The sequence below is a fragment of the Condylura cristata genome, unplaced genomic scaffold (assembly GCF_000260355.1).
Source record: "Condylura cristata isolate star-nosed mole 26May11 unplaced genomic scaffold, ConCri1.0 scaffold00048, whole genome shotgun sequence".
Classification (NCBI taxonomy): domain Eukaryota; kingdom Metazoa; phylum Chordata; class Mammalia; order Eulipotyphla; family Talpidae; genus Condylura; species Condylura cristata.
In genome coordinates this window covers 1625297-1646327 of record NW_004567149.1, presented here as the reverse complement: position 1 = coordinate 1646327, position 21031 = coordinate 1625297, and the positions used below count along the sequence as shown (strand labels likewise).

General features: G+C 46.8%; 2 protein-coding genes across 3 annotated transcripts in view; one reads left to right on the top strand and one right to left on the bottom strand.

Moving 5' to 3' along the window:
- The window catches only part of ECI2 (enoyl-CoA delta isomerase 2), a 14467-nt gene extending 11465 nt beyond the window's left edge, over window positions 1-3002 (top strand). For both annotated transcript variants that reach the window (XM_004694843.2, XM_012734168.1), the window contains 3 exons: window positions 1277-1366; window positions 2010-2153; window positions 2750-3002. In XM_004694843.2, the coding sequence (XP_004694900.2) occupies window positions 1277-1366; window positions 2010-2153; window positions 2750-2905 (390 nt within the window). In that variant the 3' untranslated portion in view covers window positions 2906-3002. The remainder of the gene's footprint in view (window positions 1-1276; window positions 1367-2009; window positions 2154-2749) is intronic.
- Window positions 3003-3068: 66 nt separating this feature from the next.
- On the bottom strand, window positions 3069-16613 carry LOC101628200 (chromosome unknown open reading frame, human C6orf201). Its single transcript, XM_004695970.2, is given in 4 exon segments — window positions 3069-3349; window positions 3352-3365; window positions 10142-10331; window positions 16529-16613. Coding segments are annotated over 4 exon segments (345 nt in total). The 3' UTR covers window positions 3069-3293.
- Between the last annotated feature and the right edge of the window lie 4418 nt (window positions 16614-21031).

Sequence of the window (21031 nt, the reverse complement as noted above, 5' to 3'; positions counted from 1 at the left end):
ACCACCAGGGAGGGCCCTCTCTGATTTTTTTTAATGTTTTCCTGTACAGTGATATATTGACAACTTAATATAAAAATGGGCAGTGATGAGGAACAAGTAGGCCACAGAAAATAAAGCACAAGTGACTCAACACAACTAAGAACATGATTTGTAATCAGAATATATAAAGAACTCCTCCAACTCAATAATAAAAAGACAACTAATCTGACTTAGAGATAGTGGGTAAAGCATTCTAATATTACCCAAATAAAGATCCATGAATTGGTGCTCAGCATCATGAATCATTAGGGAAGTACCGTGTGGTTGACCAGGCTGACAAAAGAAAGGTTCGGTGAACATGAGCGACCCCTGGAAGGCAGGAGCTGTGGAGGGGACACTAAACAGCACCACACCACGCTGAACTGTTAGGCAACTTCTGGTAGAGTCAAGTCAGACACTTACACACGACCCAGCATTTCCACTCTGAGATATTCACCCCAGAGAACTGAAATACAGAGGCCTGGACACTGCTGAGTATAACAGCCCAACTCACAGTAGCCAGAATACTGGAAATAATACCTAGCTTTAGTTGGTCAGTGAATAGCCAAATTGGGCTGCCCTGGTGGCGGAGGGGTTAACGTGTCAACACTATCACTGCTGCAGCCTGGGTTCGATGCCCAGCCAGGGAGTGACCCACAGGGCGCAGCTGACCCCTCCTGTCTCCCTGCTGTCCCCTCAGCAGTGGATTTCAGTCCATCTGCCAGTTCTGCTGCCCACTCTGTCTCTGGTGAATCTTCTCACTCCCCACACCTCTGGCCTGTACCCCAGACCTTCTATGCAAAAATTTGTAAAATTAAATAGGCAAATTGATGCACCCGTGCAATGGAATCCAAGCCAAAATACAGGCTACGTACAGGTACACTGAGTGAAGGACAGATGCTACAAGGGAACGAAAGGCTAATGCTGTCTCATCCCACTTACAGGACCTACTAGAAGGCATCTGTGGAGCTTGAAACAGATCAGTGGTGGCTGGGGTGGGGGAGTGAGAAGAATGGACTGAGAGCGGAGGAGCTCAAGGACACTCTGGGGTGACGGGCACACACACCCCAGTTACGGTGGTGGCTGCCTCAGTGTATGCCCGTGTTCAAAGAGCAGATTCTGTGTGTGTGGTGGCAAACTAATCCTGATCTCCTTTATTTTGGTCAATTTTCCAGTTACGTATAATGAGGCTATAGCCAGAGTGATTTTCTTAATCACCTATGGAAAGATGATCATCTTTTCTTTTCTCTCCAAACAGGCAACCTTTCATACTCCGTTCACTCACCTGGGCCAAAGTCCAGAAGGGTGCTCCTCCTACACTTTCCCAAAGATTATGGGCTCAGCCAAGGTAACTTTTGGGAACTTAAAAATAAGCATTAATGATTCACTTCCCATTCCAAAGGTCACCCCCTAACAGATGAGAGGTGTGAACTGAAAGGAGAGACGAGTGTCCACCTAGTGTTCCCAGTGAGAAGTTGCATTCAGGCTCCTCTTTCCTCGCACCCAGTAGAACTGATTTGAGTTACTTGTGTAGGTAAAGAAAGCTGTCAGAGCTACACCCCTGACTGGACAGTTTGCAGGGAAGAGAATTTTGAAAGATCGGCTTTGTCAAGGTTGGCTGGCGTCCTAAAGCCGTGATTATTCTTTTTATTCTATTCTCCCTTGTTAAGTACTATAGTGTATGAACCACAGCCACCACGCCCCACCCACTCAGTATCTGCTGCAGGCCGCGTCGGCCCCTGGCTCCCTGCTCTTTCCTGTCCAACACACACACACACACACACATGCAGCCCGGGATGAACCTTCTGGAGAGTCTGCTTGCACACTGTGCAAGTCCTTGCTTATTCGGGTCATCAGTTTCTTCTTAGGGGGAAATAATATAATCTTACAAGCTCATAAGTAAATGTCCCTCCAGCTGCTGGAAGCAGTTGATTCCAAAGTTAACTGAGCCTTGAGGGAAGGTAATATCTCCGTCTTGCTTCTCATTTCAGGCTGCAGAGATGCTTATTTTTGGGAAGAAGATCACAGCAGGCGAAGCGTGTGCTCAGGGCCTCGTGACGCAAGTTTTCCCTGACAGCACTTTTCAGAAGGAAGTTTGGACTAGGCTGAAGGCCTTCTCAAAGCTGCCCCCAAACGTTAGTATTCACTTTCATTTTACTTTGTAGGAGGCATGGAAGTAATTTATTGGCCTTAAGAGACTAAAGAATTTAAAAAAAAAAAAAAAAAAGCAGAGCATATCTTGGTTGGCTTTGAGCACATCACAATTTGAGCTCAAAAATAACCCTATTAATGTTAGACATTCTGATTTTTGTAAAACATATCAAGTGGGTACTCCATTTCTCTGATAACACAAGGGGAGGTGAATTGGAAAAGATGGTAAGCAAAAAGCAGGTGGGTTAGCACTCAGACCCTTCCTGTCCAGCAGTTTGTTTTTACACAGGATAGCCAGGGACTGATGCTCTTAGATTCTTGCTGCTCAGCCCGTGGTCCTAGACCCAGAGGCTTTAACACCCCTTTGGCCTTTTTGAAAACAGGCCGTCCCCAGCCCCGCCCCACGCCTGCCGAGGGGTGTGCGTGTACACTGACATTTGAGACATGCTGCCTCATGGCACACACATGTCTTAAGGTTTGCCAAAGCCTAAGCGAACAGAGGACCAGGAAGCAGTAGGAGAGAATCATCCTACTCCTCTTAGAACAGCTCTTAATGTCACTTGTGGTTTTGATCTTCCAGGCCTTGAAAATTTCAAAAGAGATCATTCGAAAGAACGAGAAAGAAAAGCTACATGCTACGAATGCTGAAGAATGCCAAGTCCTGCAGAGCAGATGGCTCTCCGATGAGTGCATGAACGCGGTCATGGGTTTCCTCTCCAAAAAGGCAAAGCTGTGATACCGCCCACCGCGAGCACTTCCGAGGGCCGGAAGTGGTACTGTTTCTGATTTCCGATACTTGAATGAAATAAATTCACTGTGCCTTTTTTGCAGTGCTAAAGTGTCATGTACAATGATTATATTTAACATGCGCCCTGATGACAGATATGACCTAAGGCAAACCCCAAGACGTCACATAGGTTTGTGATCACGCCAGTCTTACGGCTCTCGACATGAATGGCTGTTTCCAGAAACACTGAAACGTGGTGCCCGGAGTCCCGCGTTTGAAAGCATTCACGGCCTTGCAAGCTGAAACTATATCCTCGAACACCACCATAGCACTCTGCCGTCCACAGAAGGTGACTGACTGGATGGGCCCAAAGACTGACAGCTTCTGGGTCACTGACTTAAGGCCTTCGGTAGATTGCAAGTTCTTTTTCAGCCATCTAGTGAGGGAGCAAATGAAAGGAAGAGTGTTACTAGAGAGTAAATAAGAATTTGAGTGTCCTGTCATCCCATTAGCTTCAAAGAGGACATGAGGGGACAGTTGGGTTATTTCATTGGAAAGCAAGACTCAGTCTTGGTATTTACGTTATTTATTTAATTACACAGGCTTCATTGTTGTTGAATGTGCTATTTTATAAAAGCCTCACCTATAAACCACCTTAGCTGTCTTGTAACTTTCAGTTTAGATTATTGCTAGATACATGGATTCCCCAAGGATCCCCAAGAGTGTAATTACGGGGCTGCAGAACTGGCAGAGAGTATTGTACTCAGCTAAACACACTCCTCCCTTGTAACCTTCCCCTCAGCATCTGCTCCTGGGTAGCCCATGCTTAGTAGACCTCTGCTTGGTTCTTAATTCTTCCCCTGTAGAAATCCCAATCCAAAATGTTCTGTCTTTTTGTTTTAAGACTTATTTACATATGCATACAACAGTTGGGGTGCAGGCCAGAGATGGGGGGTGAGAGGATTCCCCAGAGACAGAGTGGGGAGCAGAACAGGTAGACTGACTGAAACACTGCTGAGGGGAGCATCGAGACAGGAGAGGTCTGCTGCACCATGTGGGTCAGCTCCCTGGCTGGGATTTGAACTTGTGCTGTTGACACAAGCTAAGCAACCTCTATTGACTGACATATTCTGGAGAGAGACGGAAGTGCTCTGAAAAAAATCAGAATTTCCACGCTAACTTATGTTATGACCTCCCTTTTTTATTTAATCATAATATCAAAATATTCTGAACAGCTTTCAGTTTGCAGCTGGATTGCCTTAGGCTCATAAGGCCTGCCTGGCCCAGGCAAGCAAGCACTGCACCAGGGTGAGGAGTTCCTCTTGAAGTCAAAAGTGGTCTTACAATTGGCTGATTCATAAAAACCATTGGCTGTTACTGCAAAGTCAATATTCAGGCAGTACTGGAACATACTCTTTTAGCTTTCTATTATCTAGTCTTTAGATATGGAAATTCACCCAAGTCGCCTATTCAGAGCTAATCAGGTTTTCTACCATCTAGGCTTCAAGGAAATTCACTTAAACTTTTTAACAAGTTTTCAAAGAACTTTACTGTAATTTGATTTACAACAAATTTCCTCTTCCTGCCCTCACTTTACCCCCTAGGATGTCTCAATGAGAATGAAAGCAGTAGATACGGTTTAAGGGACTTCATTTTGGTTAATCTTCACTGTGGTAAATATAGTAATATTAGTCTTAAACTTTGTGAATCTCTGTACCTGATTTAACCTTGATAGATTGATTTTTAAAATGTTATAATCTCACCTAAAGGTCAAAACTACCCCAGACTACTCTTAGAAAAAAGGTGATTGTGCTCTCAGCCCATTTCATATGCTAATGGCATCCCTCTGCCTGCTTGAAAAGTATAAAATAAACCTCTGCGGAAGGCAGAGCAGGAAGACTTGCACCCAACTCCCATTCCTGTGTCTTCCTGGCGCCCGCTCCCCTTTTTCCCCCCCTTTTCTAGGAATTTCCGCTTGCTGACGCCATCCCACCTCGAGACCCTGCCTGTTCTGCCCCCCAATAATCCATAATCAGGGACAAAGAGTCTCCAACATGCTGCAGTGGCTGAAGATAGCTTAACAGTGCTGAGACTTTAACCCCCGCACCATCAGGGAGGCCCCAAAATGAATCCTCTCTCACAGCCCCTGCACCTCTGGCCTGTACCCCAGTTATGTATGTCTAAATAAATGAAAAAAGAAAAACATCTTCCCAACTAGGAAAAGGAGCCCTGGGAGAGAAGAGGGGAATGGGGAATCGCAGGACAAGACATTCCTCTCGTTGTGTGTGCGAACCCACTGTAATCTCAGGCTCGTGAGTGGGAGAGACTCAAACTAGCACAGCAAAGCCTTTGCGAACTCAACTGGATTTTTCACCCCCATGCACATAAGATCAGCACAGCGCTTCCAGGCTGAACCTAACATTCTCCTGATGGCTTTAATAGAACCCAGGGCCCGTGCAACACAGTATTTCCATGTCCTTGACACTGTCAGAAGTTACTGGACCTACTGAAGAGTGTAAAAAAATGAACACTCGGGTGAGGAATGACAGCAGTTACTGAAGCAGGAAGTTTCCCAAGGCTGCAGCTGAGAATCTGCTGCTTTCCCAGGCCTGCTGCTTGGGGGAGGCTGGTTTGGAGCCGAAAGCCCCTGCAGTGGGCTGCCGGCCCACAGTAGTAGCTATGGCTCCCTTGACCCTCTCCCCAAACAATAAAGAATGCTTAGTCTAAGTGGACTGGACGACAAGCTTCCTCACACAACCCGTAGAAAACCTCACCATTCCTGTAATTCGGGGCTCAGCCTTTTGGGAGCCATCGCATTGACCCCCCACACGTGTGACAAGTAAATCTCCACCTCTCCATTGCCCCCGACTTCTCCTGGATATTGCCATTACAATACGAGGGCCTCCCTGGAGGAGAAGGGGTTAAATTTCAGTGCTATCACGGATAAGCCTGAGTTCCATCCCCAGCCAGCTGGCCCACAGGGCGCAGCAGACCTCTCCTGTCTCACCTGCTGCTCCCCTCAGCAGTGTGTTTCAGTCTATCTGCCTGCTCTGCTCCCCCTCTGTCTCTGGTGAATCCTCTCACCCCCTGCACCTTGGCCTACTGCTGTCTTTCCCACTTCTCTGCAAGGCTAGAAGTCATGGGCCTAAGTCCTAGTTGCGTCACTAGGACAGAAGTGGGACAAAGTTGAACTTGTTTGCAACATTCTGGCCTGAGAGACTGATGGCTGCCTTTCCTGACTCAAAGCCCAGATGGGAAACATTGGCATCATTGTAAACCATGGAAGGCAGAAGCAGCAATGAAACACAACATACATGCTGACTGCAGACCCACAGATGCAGAGAGAGAGTGGATAGGCAGAGGAAGACAGTGAGATATTTAAGTCCCAGGAAGACGCTGCAGTGTGTTTGGGAAATTAAGACATTTAAGAGCAATCTGGTGAAGTGAGGGGGTGGGGGTTGGGGGGGAGGACTTGGGAAGGGCGGGGAGGGTGGGATTTTTTAAAACATGAAAGGAAAACATATAGGCCCAGCTAGAAAGCATGCCCAGGAGAGAACTGAGAAGGACTTAAGCTATCCAAGGCTGATGCCTGCTAGTCAGAGAAAGTCCTGTACACCATCATATCATGCAAATATTGGGAGAGGCAGCTCATATTTTAAATGCTCCATTTTCAGCAAAAGATCTAACCATAGGGTGAAAGAGGGAAACATGACTAATTAAAAAAACAAAATCCCAGGGAGAAAATTTTTGTACATAGTATGGCCGATAAAGCACTAATCGCAAAAATGTACAAAGAGCTCACAAAATCAAAGTAAATGATCTAGTCAAAAAATGGGCAGAAGTAGGCCCTCCCTGATGGCTCAGCGGGTTAAAGCGCAGCACTAAGAAGCTAAAGCCACTTCCGCATGAGTTCGATTCCCACATGGTGCAGCAGACCTCTCCTGACCCGCCCGCTGCTCCCCTAAGCAGTGGACTTCGTCCATCTGCCTGTTCTGCCCCCTTCTCCGTCTGGTGAATTCTCTCACCACCCCTACACCTCTGGCCTGTACCCCAGTTCTGTATGCACAAATAAATAAATCTTTAAAACAAAAATGCTCAGAAGAGCTAAAAAGACACTTCTTCAAAGAGGAGATGCAGATGGACAACAAGCACATGAAAAATGTTCATCACTTATACTCAGGGAAATGCAAATCAAAAGCACGATGAGATACCACCTTATACCAGTGAGAATGGCCCATGTTAAAAAAAAAAAAAAAAAAAAAACAGGAAACAGGGCCTCCCTGGTGGCACAAGTGGTTGAGTCTCAGCACTCGGAAGCTCTCCACAGCTCCTGCAGCACAAGTTCGATCCCCTACAAGGGAGCTGACCCACACGGTGCAGCAGAACTCTCCTGTCTCTCCGCTGCTCCCCTCAGCAGCGTATTTCAGTAGATCCATCTGTTCTGCTCCCCACTCTCTCTGGTGAGTCTTCTCACCCCCCCCCACACTTCTGGCTTATACCCCAGTTCTTATATGCATAAATAAATCATTAAAAAACAACAGGGCCCTCCCTGGTGGTGCAGCAGGTTGAAGTACAGCACTAAGAAGCTAAAGCCACTTCAGCATGAGTTTGATCCCCACCCTGGGGTGACCCACATGGTGCGGCAGACCTCTCCGGACCCACCCACTGCTCTCCTCAGCAGTGTACTTCGATGATCTGCCTGTTCTGCTCCCCACTCTGTCTCTGGTGAAGCCTCTCACCACCCCTGCAACTCTGGCCTATGCCCCAGTTCTGTATGCACAAATAAATAAATCTTAAAAAAAAAACAGCCCCCCCCCCAAGGAATTAACAAATGTTGGTGAGGATGTGGTGTAAAGGAGCTCTCTGACACTGCCAGTGGGAATGCAAACTGGTCCAACCACTATAGAAAGCTGTACAAGCTACTAAAAATGGAGCTGCCATATGACCCAGCAATCCCACTCCTAGGGATCTACCCGAAGGACACAAAAACATTAATTCAAAAGGACACCTGCAGCCCTGTTTTTGCAGCACTATTTATAATAGGTGAGCTACGGAAACAACCCAAATGCCCAAAAACAGATGAACAGATTGAGAAGATGTGCTCTGTATATACAATGGAATACTACTCAGCAACCACAAAAAATAAACTCATGTCATTCATAGCAACGGGTGTGGAGCTGGAAGGGATCATGCTCAGTGAAATAAGCCAGAAGGAAAAAGAAAAATATCAGCTGGTTTCAGTTATAGGAGGAATATAGGGGAACCAAATAAGGGTCAGGAAAAAAAAAAAAAAACCCAAAACAATAATGATAATAAAAAAAACTAGTAGGCAACCATAAATGAGAGCCATTCTGAGAAGGAGAGGGAGGAAAAGGGATCAAAATGAGGACAGGGGAGTACACAAGATTGTGGTGATAGTTCATGGGTGAACTGTGTCTGGAATTTTACAGGGGCTATACGATGATGTAAAAGATAAAAAAATTTAAAATACACATCTATGTTCACTGCAGCAAAAATGGACAATTGGATCAAGAAGATGTGGTACATATACACAGTGGAATACTACTCAGCAGTCAGAGAAGATAAACTCGTGCCATTCACAGCAACATGGATGGAGCTGGAAGGGATCATGCTTAGTGAAATGAGCCAGAACGAAAAAGAAAAACACTCGATGGTTTCACTGGTAGGAGAAATACAGGGGGGCCAAATTAGACATAGGGAGGGAAATTTTTTAAAAATCTGCTGAAATAGACCCATATTTACTGAACAAAGATTTAAAACAATTGCCAAATGTGTGCAGAAGATCTAAGGGGAAACATGAATAGAAAATGAAAGGAAATCAGGGAAATAATATGAGTAAATAAACAAGAAAGGAGAATATAAACAATTGGGACTCCGGTGAACAAAGAGCTTCTGTACAGTGAAGACACAGGAACCAGAGACACCCTCCTGGCGGGGAGGAAATACTTGCCCTCCATACATGTGACAGGGACTGATACTTCTCCAAAGACACAGCCCATGATGCAATGCTCAGCACTCACCATCTGCGAAGCGGGTCCCAGCCACAGGGAGGCACCGTCCGGCCCCAAAAGAAAGCAGGGGGGAGGCACCTCAAAATGCCAAAAAACGGATATACCATATGACACAGCAGTCCCACTCCTAGGAATCTACTCAGTGAACGCTAAAGCACTAAAGTGGCCTTCACTCCTATGTTAATGGCAGCACTATTTCTGGTACAGGGCAGGAAGACAAGACACCCCAGAACACCCAAACCTGCCCGTTGGAAGTAGATTCAGCTGCTGCATCAGGACAAAACATGTAAGACCTTCAGAAAGGAATATGGTTTCCAAATCAAGCCCTGGATTTACCCGTGCCCTCGTGGGTAAATGTCCCGCCAAACAAGATTGGCCAAAGCGAGGCCCGGAAGCCCGCCACATTCGAAAGCAGCTTCCAGTGGGGACCCATAGAAAAGGGTCTGAAACGGCCAGACAGATGTGGGAGGAAAAGAGCCAGATCAAGATCCAGATCGAAGTGGCCGCTGTCACCCTCTCACGGGTCTCTCACCCGCCTCTCAACGGTGCAGGACCAAGAAACGAGAGCTGCTTCTGCACATGTCTCCCTGCCCCCATGGGCCTCCCTCAGGTCACCTTCTGGCTCTCCACCCTGTTCCTTCCTCTTCAGTCTCAGGTCTGGATTCTTCTCCCTGATCAGCCCCACCCTCCTTTGGGTGGGACAGGGAACCTGGAACCTCCCCATTCCTGGGGAACCCCTGTGACATTTACAATGCCAACACATGGAAACAACTTAAGTGCCTCAAAAAAGATGGGTGGGTCAAGCAAACAAGTGTAATTTGCCAAAGAGCCTCAGCCTGAACCCTCAAACCTCTGGCCTGTACCCCAGTTCTTATATACATAAATAAATATTTTTTTAAAAATATTTATTTATGCATATGAGAGCCAGAGGTGCAGGGGGTGAGAGGATTCACCAGAGACAGAGCGGGGAGCAGAACAGGCAGATTGACTGAAGTCCACTGCTGAGGGGAGCAGTGGGGAGACAGGAGCCGTCTGCTGCACCCTGCGGGTCACTCCCTGGCCGGGGAATGACCTTGTGCTGCAGTGACTGTGGAGAGCTTCATAGTGTTGGGACTTAACCCCTTGCTCCACCAGGGAGGCCCTAAAAGGCCACATGTTTTGGCTAAAGACTGTGATCCCCTAATGACGTACGGGACGAACGTGGGTCCCCTACCTGACGACAACAGTCGACATCGGAATCTCCGGGTTGCTTCGCTGGCATTTATTTGATCCCTGGCTGGCGCTGCTCCTGATATTTCTCTGCCACAGCGGCATACTGCTTGGCTTTGGGGTCAGATTGATCTCCTTTGGATACTCATGTCTTTTTAAGATTCTTTCTATTCCAGAGAGTTCAGGATCCTCACCTAGGAAGAGAACAAGAATTCGGCGTTCCTGCCCGCTCCTGTATGGCAAGCGCTGTGGTGTTACCGTGAGCAGAGATTTACGCCACTGCTGTTTCCTTCTAATGATCCTTCATGCCAACGATATTACTGAGAGACACTTTCACAGCAAATGAATGAATGAATGAGCGATGAATAACTGCTATGAACACTGAAGGTAATTTGTGTAGTTTGTGCATGATTTGTAAACCAAGGGCAATACAGTGGTAGTTATTCTTTTTTCTTTTTTAAAATTCTATCTATGTACAATTATATGTTTTTTTGTGCATTTTTTTTATCTCGGTTGTGACCCCCGTGTACTTCCGCCACCACTTCCCCACGTGCTGTCACCATAGTCCCGTGTGCTTTTCCCGCCCCAGTTTTGATCCTGTGCCCCTCTCTGTCCCTGTAGAATATCTCTGGTTTGCAGTTGTTGATTTTAGTTCTTACTTTATTACAATTACTTTTTTCTTCCTGTTTTTCTGATCCCTTACACTCCTGCTATGAGTGAAACCATCCAGTAATTTTCTTTTTCTTTCTGGCTTATTTCACTAAGCATGATCTCTTCCAGATCCATCCATATTGCCAACAAAGGCATGCGTTTATCTTTTTGATGACAGAGTAATATTCCAGTAAGTATATGTACCACATCTTCTTGATCCAGTCATCTATTTTTGGGCATTTGGGTTGATTCCATGTTTTTCCTAAATAAAGCAGCAATAAACAAAGGGGTGCAGGTGTCCTTTTGAATTAACATTTTTGTGTCCTTTGCATAGAGACCTAGGAGTGGAATTGCTGGAGCAGTACAGTTATTTTCGTCTTTGAGGATATTAACCACACTCTGCATTTGTGTCATATCCACGGCTACACCTTGGCTCAACTGACCCCAACCAAGTTGCCCATCTGCAATGAGATGAAGAACTGGGCCACCATGTAATTCAGTCCTCTGCTTTCTTCATCAAAATAGTCTTGCTACCAGTAGAGAAGAAAGGGAGAGCAGGAGGGAGGGACTGAAGCGTCAGTTGAACTATAGAGTGTGTTCAGTGATGTTGCTGACCTCAGTGTAAGTTTCTTTTCTTTGCCTGTTGTGGCTGCTCTTCCATCCGGGGCCTCTACACCTATGTGCAGGACCTCTCTATGCACCTGTGCGTGTAAACGATTAGGGTAAGGCACTCTGAGACAGTGGCCCACATCACGAGGTGGCCTGGAAGCCTGGGTAGCTGTGGACTGTGTGGTCAGGGTCAAGATGGCCTGGGAGTGGCGCAGAAATGACACCGAGCATCTGCACGAGAAGTCTCCCAGGATACATAGCTGACATGTTCTCCCGTCTCCCGTAAAATTGATTGCCCTTTGACCTCTTTGAAGTCCTGCTCCCCTTAAAGACCAGTACCCTTTATTCCCCTGGGCCCCGTTTCCCCTGCCATAGTCATGTAATCAATCATGCTTGTTCCCTATTACTGACAGTCAGAGGGCATCACTGGACAGCAGTGTTCTGCCTGCAAACCTGCTCCACGACTCCTCTCTCTGTGTGTCCCAGGGACATGTTGGCATGTCTTCAACCCCCAGATCTGCCAGGAGTGGAAGAACCAAAAGCCAAATTGCAGGATCCTTTAGCAGGGCTCTGCCATTCATTTTGGGCTGACTGGAGAAACATGAGAGCTATCATAAATCTAATGTAGAAGAAGCTGAACCCCAGAAAGATTCAGGGAAGCTCTGCAGAGGATGTCTGTCAGAACTAACCAGCTTTTTTATGTCTCAGGCTGCAGCACGAGAAGCAACTCCTCACAGTCATTGGGAGACACCCCAGGAAACCAAGCTGGAGGGACCACAGCTTGGCAGTCTGACTAGATAGCACAGGACTTGGTGAATTAGGTTGGGCCTTGGAGGCCCCAAAACCACTATAGGTGGACTGGAATCAGGTCCTGCCTCATGGTCTAAAAGCTGGCCCAGACACTTTTTTGTTTTAAAGATTTATTTAGTTAAGCAGACAAGAACTAGGCTACAGGCCAGAGGTGTGGGCGGTGAGAGGATTCACCAGAGACAGAATAGGGAGCAGAACAGGTTGAACAACTAAAGTCCACTGCTAAGGGGGACAGTGGGGAGACAGGAGAGGTCTGATGCACCATGAGGATCAGCTTCCTGGCTGGGGATCGAACTCGCGCTGTGGCGGCTGTCAGAGCACCACGGGGCTGCACTCTAACCCACTGCGTTACCAGGGGGACCCCATCGCCCAGACACTTCTACGCCATGTTCTGAGCAGGGTGTGTGTGTGTGTGTAGCTCAGGGACCACATAGCAGAGGGCGAGGGGCACCCAGAAGCTCTCGTGGGCATACTCAAACAGTACAAATAGCATGTGGTTTTCTCTGCTTGGTAGACTTGCAACGCTTCGTTGAGTAATTAACTCAACTCAGGTATTTGGTGACATTCGGCTAAGGAAAAATTTTTTTGTCTCAAATGAACTTTTTTATTCTTTATTGAATATGCACCTTTCAATAATAAACTCCCTCAAATCCTTTTTGCAATCTGCTAGGGATAACTTAGAGAGAGAGGAAATTCTAACAAAAATGACAAATTCTTGGGGCCCTCCCTGGTGGCACAGGGGTTAAATCTCAGCACTGTGAGGCTCTCCACAGCCACTGCAGCCCGAGCTCAATTCCCAGCCAGGGAGTGGACCCACATGGCGCGGCAGACTTCTCCTGTCTCACCCACTGCTCTCCTCAGCAGTGTACTTCGTTAATCTGCCTGTTCTGCTCCCCAGTCTCTCTGGTGAATCTACTCACAACTCCAGCACCTCTGGCCTGTACTGCAGTTCTGTATGCATAAAGAAATCTTAAAAAAAAAAAAGGAAAGAAGGAAAATCCAAACCCACCTCCCCCACATTAACACTTAACACTTTCTGCACTTTCAGCTTTAAGACTGCACTTTAAAACTACAAAGTTATTTCTCCATTGCGTCTCCACTGGAATCAATAAAGCCCTCTTAAAAGTACACATCCATACTCGTATTCTGAAGAATATGATCACTCTCTGGCCACTGACGCGAATCTGGTGTGTCTCCACGACTCTTTTCAATGCATGCACAGACAGATCTGTATCTGCTAACATACAGACTTCTTTTGGCTTAAATGAAATCAGGGTTTTTTTTATTGGGCAGCTTGTTTATTTATTAAAAACCTACAATATACTTTGTAGAAATGGAACACCGATCTTCTTTTTCATAGTATCCTACAGTGTGGGCCTTCCCTGGTGGCCCAACGGATTAAAGTGCAGCTGCAAAGATAGTCACAGCTGCTTCAGCATGAGTTTGGTCCCGGGCCAGGGAGGTGACCCACATGGTGCAGCAGACCTCTGCTGACCTGCCCAGTGCTCCCCTCAGCAGTGCATTTCAGTCAATCTGCTGGTTTCCCTTCCCACTCTTGTCTCTGGTGATTCCACTCACCTCCACACCTCTGCCTGTATCCCAGTTCTTGTATGCATACATAAATACATCTTTAAAAAAGAGAGTGTTGGAAGCCAGTTGAACTTGCAGCAACTGGACAAGGCACAGAGGACAGATGTTTTCTATTAAGCCATTGGTAAACCCCCACAAGAGACGCTGGTTTGCGTTCTCTGCTGAGGGCGTCTAGTAAAGTATGAGAGACAATCTCTGCTGAGTGGAGATGGAGGTGTATCCCATAAAAGCTGGGCGAGGGATGGAGATGAGGCAGGCACGCCACAGAAGGAAAGCTCCAGAACACCTCCACAAATGCTCTGGGGAGACATGGAGAGCTCTGGAATGTTGCCACTTGCTGAGAGCACAGATGACGGGTGATAATCTGGCATTTTACCAGTCAAGGAAAAGCTTTTCGATAATCCTCCACCCTTGCGCTTGTCAAGAGAAGGAGGCGGTGGAACAGTAAGGAGAAAGAAATCCCGCCAGGCCTACACCCAGCTTGGGAGCCCAATGCAGGCTGGAGCAGTAGGGAGCAGAGAGGTTTTAAACAGAGTGAAGGCTCAGTGTTTGCAGAGTAGATCAACTGTTACCTGTGTATGGCCAGGAAGGACTGGCAACCTTCCCCGCAGGTGGGAAGTCAAGGTCAGTGGAATGGGTCAATGCTAGAAGTTGTGCAATAGAAATAATTATTTTCTGTGTGCCCTCGACTAAGTTCGATTCATTCAACATGTCAGCCTGACTTGCATTCAAAAATTTATTTAAAGATTTATTTATTTAATGCATATAGTACTAAGGTACAGCCCAGAGGTGCAGGGGCAGTGAGAGGATTCACCAGAGACAGAGTGGGGAGCAGAGTAGGCAGATTAATGAAGTACACTGCTGAAGGGAGCAGCAGGCGAGACAGGAGAGGTCTGTTGTGCCATGTGGGCCACCTCTAGGGTGGGGATCGAACTCACACTGAAGTGGTTGCCGCTCGCTTGCAGTGTTGCATCCTAACCTGTTGCACCACCAGGGAGGGCCCATACATTTTAAATTTTGACAAATTATCCTCAAAGAAGCCCCAACCAGTGAAGATGCCATCTTCATAAATGAGGTGATTCATTCCCCCAGTTTATCATCTTGAGCTTTAACAATTTGACCAGTATGTCGACCTACAAATAACTCCTTGGTTTGTCTTTATCTCTTGATTTGTATGAACATCTCTCATGTTTGTGGGTGATTTCTATTTTTTTTTTTTTAAAGACTGATGTATTTATGCACACAACAACTGGGATACAGGTCAGAGGTGCAGGGGGCGGGTCAGGAGAGGTCTGCTGTGCCATGTGGGTCACTCCCTGGCCAGGGATCGAACTCATGGGGAAGCAGCTGCTGAGAACTTCTCAGTGCTATGCTTTAACCTGTTGCGCCACCAGGGAGGACCCGTGATTTGTATTTCATGCAGTGAATTGCCGGCCTGTAACATTCATCAGTCTACTAAGTTATTTTTTTTTCCTTGATGGTTTTTATGTAACCTGGATAGTGGGCTTAATTCATAATTCTGTGGATTCAGAAGTTCAAGCTTAATCAGACCACAAATGGCCAAATTTGCCATAATGCTTTAAAATCTTGATATATACTGATACACACACTGTGTGTTAATCCCTTGTGATCACTCCAGCAGCTAACATTTTGTTTTCTAAATTCATGCGCAACAGGGAGCTATCATGTACCTTTGTCCTTTATTTAGGTGAACAGCTGAGAGGGTGGGCTCCACCCCATTCTGCAAATCACTCCAGTTATCAACTTCCCCAACAATTTACAGGAGGCAGGTGGACAGGAGGACTCCAATTTGCAAACAGTGTAAGTGGCTTATAGTCCTCAGGGGAAATGTCCGTTTCTTTCTGGGTTGGGGTAATCCTGGCACAGGAGGAAGGAATAGCAGGAAGCAGAGCAGAGAGAAACTTCAGAGCCTGACCTTCAAGCTGGAAATTCTCTCATTCATCTTAAAATCAAATCCAAGGCTGAAATTGCAATTTTAGTGATTATTATCCACTCGGTCTCTTTTCTATCTTGCTATTGGTATGCTTTGCCAAAAGAAGAGAACAGACATTCTGGTTTGTAAATGACTAGTTAAACAAAAGGAGAGAGATGATGGTAAGGCTATTTATAGCTTCCAGGGTATAGGCACAACCCTGTGCCCAAGACCAAGGTTTGGATAAAGATGTGGTCGTACATATATGTAATGGAATACTACTCAGCTGTGAAAAAGATGTACTCTTGACATCTGTGCCAACATAAAGGGCAGTGGAAAGGAAGATAATAAGCAAAAATCAATCAGAAGAAAGAAAAACACTGGGTGATTTCACTCATGGAAAATGAGTGAATGCTCATTTCTAAGCAGAAGTTGGACAGAATTTAGCCTGTCAGAGTGGAGGGAGCCCAATGGATTGTGGTGACCGATTATGGGTCCCTTGGAGGTGCAGGTGGTGTGATAATGTACATCTGAAGAGGCGTCTAAATCATATATGGTGGAATCAACCAATGTCACCTTAATAAAATAATAACAGAAAGGAGCTGTGGTGGTGAGATGAGGAGAGGGATGAATTCCACAATAATATCTGCAAATATGGACCCCTTCAGTAAATTCAGTCCACATGGAGACCTGGGTCTCAAGGACTGGTCCAAACTTACTCATGGCTGAAGGACAGTCAGTCTGTGCCAAGACACAGTGCGTGCTGATTCAAGGGAGGGTTCCCACCCAAACACATACATTTTCGTTTGTCCTCTTCACTCTTGTAGGAATGAAGTTTCTCTAAGAGATGATTTGGAAGCAGCTTGTGTAGGCTAGAGAACATCTCAAAGGTGTGTCTCAGAACCTCAGGATGGCGATAGTTTTTCGATGTGTTGAACTTGTCTGTCACTGGGAGTTTCAGTATGATCTGATTTTTCTTGCTGGTCCCCATGATGGCCCGTGCAACTCTCTGCCCACAGCAAGATTTGAAGTGTGATGTCTCCGGCTATTGTTCTGTTCCCAGGCTTCCCTCCATCTCTAAGAAGATAGCATGGAGTCTATTTTTGGATCTCTGGTGACCGAACATTCCGAGGGTCACAGTGAACCTTGAATCTTACCCCGGAACCCGGAGGGCCCATCCTACAGCTTCCAACCAGTGGAAATCAGTCACTCTGGAAATGTCATGCCAAGTCTGACAGGGATCTGAGGTGGAAACTCCACTCTTCTGTCAGTGACAGACAGTGTCTGAGGAAAACAGTGATTTCCTGAAGGGAAGGAGGAACCCTGGTGAGCATTCAACCTGGCACTTAGGAGAAGCAGTGTCCTGGTGTGAACATAATTAAGCTCCACAGACCAGCCAGGCCCTGAGGGAGAGTGGTTACATCAGCATAGTTCTCGAGCTGAACTGAGGAAAAGCTCCATCGTCCAAAAACTGAGGAAATGTCCAGATTAACACAGGTAAAAAGTCAAGCTGCTTCTTACCCTCTTATCCAAATGAACCGTGAAGAGACAAAGTAAACAAAGCAAAATGCTTGGTGTTAGCTTTCCCGCCCTCGGATGTCTTCATTGTGGAGCCAAGCCAGAGCCCAGGACAAGTTCTAAATAATCCTTCACCAGCACCCCATTTGAAAGCGCAGCCCCAATCAAGACAGAAGCTGCTGAGAACTACTCCCACTCTGGGGACAGATGCCAGTAATAAGGTTTACGGTAGCCACTCCTTCAACAGGCTCAGCCACTGAGTCAGGGTCACCATAACCGCTCTCCTCTATGAACTGGCAGGTAATCACTTTGCAGAGTGGTGAGAAATAGGGAAATCACGTGGGCAGAGCAGGTGATGCAAAAGTTAGTGTGCCAGCTGCTCCCCAGACATAAAAGCACCAAACCATCATGATTCTATCATAAATTACAGAAGCATCCAGAACGGGACACAGAAAACAACATTGCTTCATGTTTAGTTGGCAGACTTAAAAATAAAACTTAAACAAAAAAGTAGACTTTGAAGGAATTACCTTTGAAGTATGTTGTAGAACTAACAAGATCTCTTGAATATAATGTGCTTCTCAACATCTCAGGGGTTCTTGCAGAGAAGGGGATTGGTGGAGGGGTGGGGTAGAATGGCCTCATAGCCAGAGGCTACTTCCTTCCCAGTGCCTTGAGTGTAGTTTATTTTTATTATTTTTTAAAGATGTATTTATTTATGCAAGCAATAACTGTGGTACAGGCCAGAGGTGCAGAGGGGTGGGGGGTGGGGTTGAGAGGATCCACCAGAAAGAATGGGGAGCAGAACAGGCAGATCTATTGAAACACACTACTGAGGGGAGCAGTGGGGAGACAGGAGAGGTCTGCTGCGCCCTGTGGGCCACCTCCCTGGTGGGGGAGCCAACTCACGTTGAAGAGGCGGTGGCTAGCTTCACAGTGCTATGCTTTATCCCACTGAGCCACCAGGGAGGGCCCTAAGCTGATTTTTGCAGGCATCAGTATTCCCTGGAGGAATCTACCTCATTAGTGAATGACATTGTTTAAGACAGGAGCTCAGGGTAGAGAAGGGAAACCTATGTGGTCTTGACAGCAGTCAGCCAGGCCCATGTGCTCGGACCAAACACACCCTCACACTTTATATCTTGTTTTTTCAACCTGCCTATGTCCATGTCTAGTCTTCAATGAGCAATAAGCACATAGACCTTTTCCAAGTGGCATTTGTGAGAGACCATTTCTCGCCAGGGAGGGTGAGAAAGATTCTGCCGAAGCCTGTGTGCCTTTCCTTATTGTGACGATGAGTTGCTATGACGGGCCAGCCGGGCCACTTGGGCATGAGCAGAGTGTTACTAATTAAATTGATCCCACAGCATAGCAGCGGCAGGTCCTGGGTTGTTTTTCTAGTTAGGTTGAGCTCTGATTCATGACTTTTGGGTCGAGGACAATTCCTTTCTCTTTTTCTTTTTGTTCCAAAGAAGGCTGTTGTGTCTCCGGAGCATCTTCCCCTCTGCCATGGTGGGTGTGACAAGATCAGCTGGCTTCCAGATGGCAAAGTGTTCAGCAACGTTCAAAGGGAGAAGATCATCTCCAAGTTTCTTAAAGAGAGTGTTCTGAAGAGAGTGTTCCGTGCCAAGCAGGGGCCCAGCTACCAGAAAGAGGAGTCCAGCCACAGTTTTCCTGGCACCAAAAAGTAAGTTGGATGCTGAGACATAAGCCACAATTCCAAGGGTGTTTATGATACAAGGCTAGGAAAACAGGGCTGTGGGTGCCAGAGGCTGAGAAGACTGAGGAAGCCACTCAAGCTCAGAAGTCAAGTCTTAGCATAAAAATCAAAATAAAGGTGGGAATATGTGATGGAGAATTTAGCAAAGGACCAGCCACAGATACATAGCAGCAGCAAGTGTGTTCAGCTCACTCTGGGAAGCATATCTGTGCACAGCACTACCCCCATTCATTCTCAGAATACATAGATTTTATTTCTCTTTTAAAGAGTTACCTTATGCATACAAGGTCTGGGGTACAAGCTAGAGGTGCGGGGGGGGGGGTGTGTGAGAGGGTTCACCAGAGACCGATTGAGGAGCAGAAAAGGCAGATGGATGAAGTGCACTGCTGAGGGGAGCAGAAGAGACAGGAGAGGTCTGCGGCGCCCTGTGGGTCACCCCCCTGGCTGGGGATCGAACCGGTGCTAAAGTGGCTGTGGCCAACTTCATAGTGCTGAGCTTTAACTCGTTGTGCCACAAGGGAGGGCCCATGTTGAGTCTTAAAGATTGGTCCCACTATATAAAATGTTTAGCATTATGATAGTAACCACACCATCCACACCTTATATTCTGGTGACGTTATCTTTGGAGTAATTTAATTCAAACATTTACTGAGAGGCTATCCTCCAACGCCAGGCACTCCACTAGACCAGGTCTTGCCTTTAAGATGTTGGAAAGCTTATGAGTGAGCTATTATAACTGAATAATTATAATGTGACGGAGAACAAGGAATTATCAACCAATCATTTATATATAACCTGAAAAGGGATCTCACAGGAGTGATTTATTCTCCCTGGGGTGTCAGGGAAAGCATGCGAGCCAGAGCTCCATGCACAGGACATACTATGGCATATTAAAAGGAGGGAGGAGGAGAGTGTTTAGGAGAGTCACACAACCTGACACATCCGACAGGTAGTAGGCCCAGCAAAGGTGAAAGTCTGGCTACAGAACGTGGACTTGCTAGGTCTTAGGAGCACAACTGAACAGGTCTGTATTTCAGAGCTGCAGAATGGAAAGCGGGAGAGGCCCCAGAGGGGAAGCAGGAGAGGCTTCCAAGGGCCTAGGCAATCTCCCGTTCCCTGTCTCCTAGGTGCCTTAGCAGGTCTGCAGTGATGGCGATGCAGCAGTGCACCAGGTAGGCAAGGCCCGTGCCCTCAGAGAGTTTTACACTCTATTGGCATGAAACACAACAAAAAGCAAACAGGACTAACACACCAGGCTGCAAGGCTAGAGAAGAAATGGAACCTATGTTAGAAGAGCCAGCGAGGTGGCTAAGGCTTCTTTAAAGAGAAGTCTGGGAGGTCTTTCTGAAAGGAAAACAGAAATGCAGAGGAAGGAGACAGACATCCCTGGGCAGAGGGGTTGGGGAGTGGGGAGCCAAGATCTGAGAAACGCTGGAAACCCTGGAAATTCTTTTCAGCGTCTGGTGTTTTTGTATGTGCTTTTCTGGGATGATGCTCAAAGGCATGTGGGATCCCCCCGTCCCAAATGTGAAGAACCTACCCATTGAGGACACTGAAAGTCACAGGTTTGAATCTCCAGCTGGGCTTTCAAGCGAACAAAGCACAAAAGCATCAGCAAAAGACCCCAAGCCTCATGACAAAGGGTGCAAGCTGCCAGCATTTTTACTGTTCATTTACCTGCACAGACAACCCTGTAAATACACATTCACTTACATTATCCATGTAGTAATGCACATATATTAACATTACACATTATATCCATATTATGTGTGGATAGACTCCTCCATCCCCACCCCACCCCCCTCCCCCTTACTCCTTCCCCCACTTACTTCATTCAGGCAACCCGAGGAAGAGATACTCAAAGGGCAAACCGGCCCCCCAGGGTCTGAGTCACAGACTCCTAGACAGTAAACAAAATAAAACACTTCAATGGCCCTGAGCTAGAACTGACCTGGGGGGGGGGGTCCTTCCTGCCCCTACTATGTCCATGTGGCCTGTCAGCGCACGGAGAAACCTGTGGAGCCCTGTGGAGCCCCATGTCCAGCGCGGGCAGGCAGGGCCCC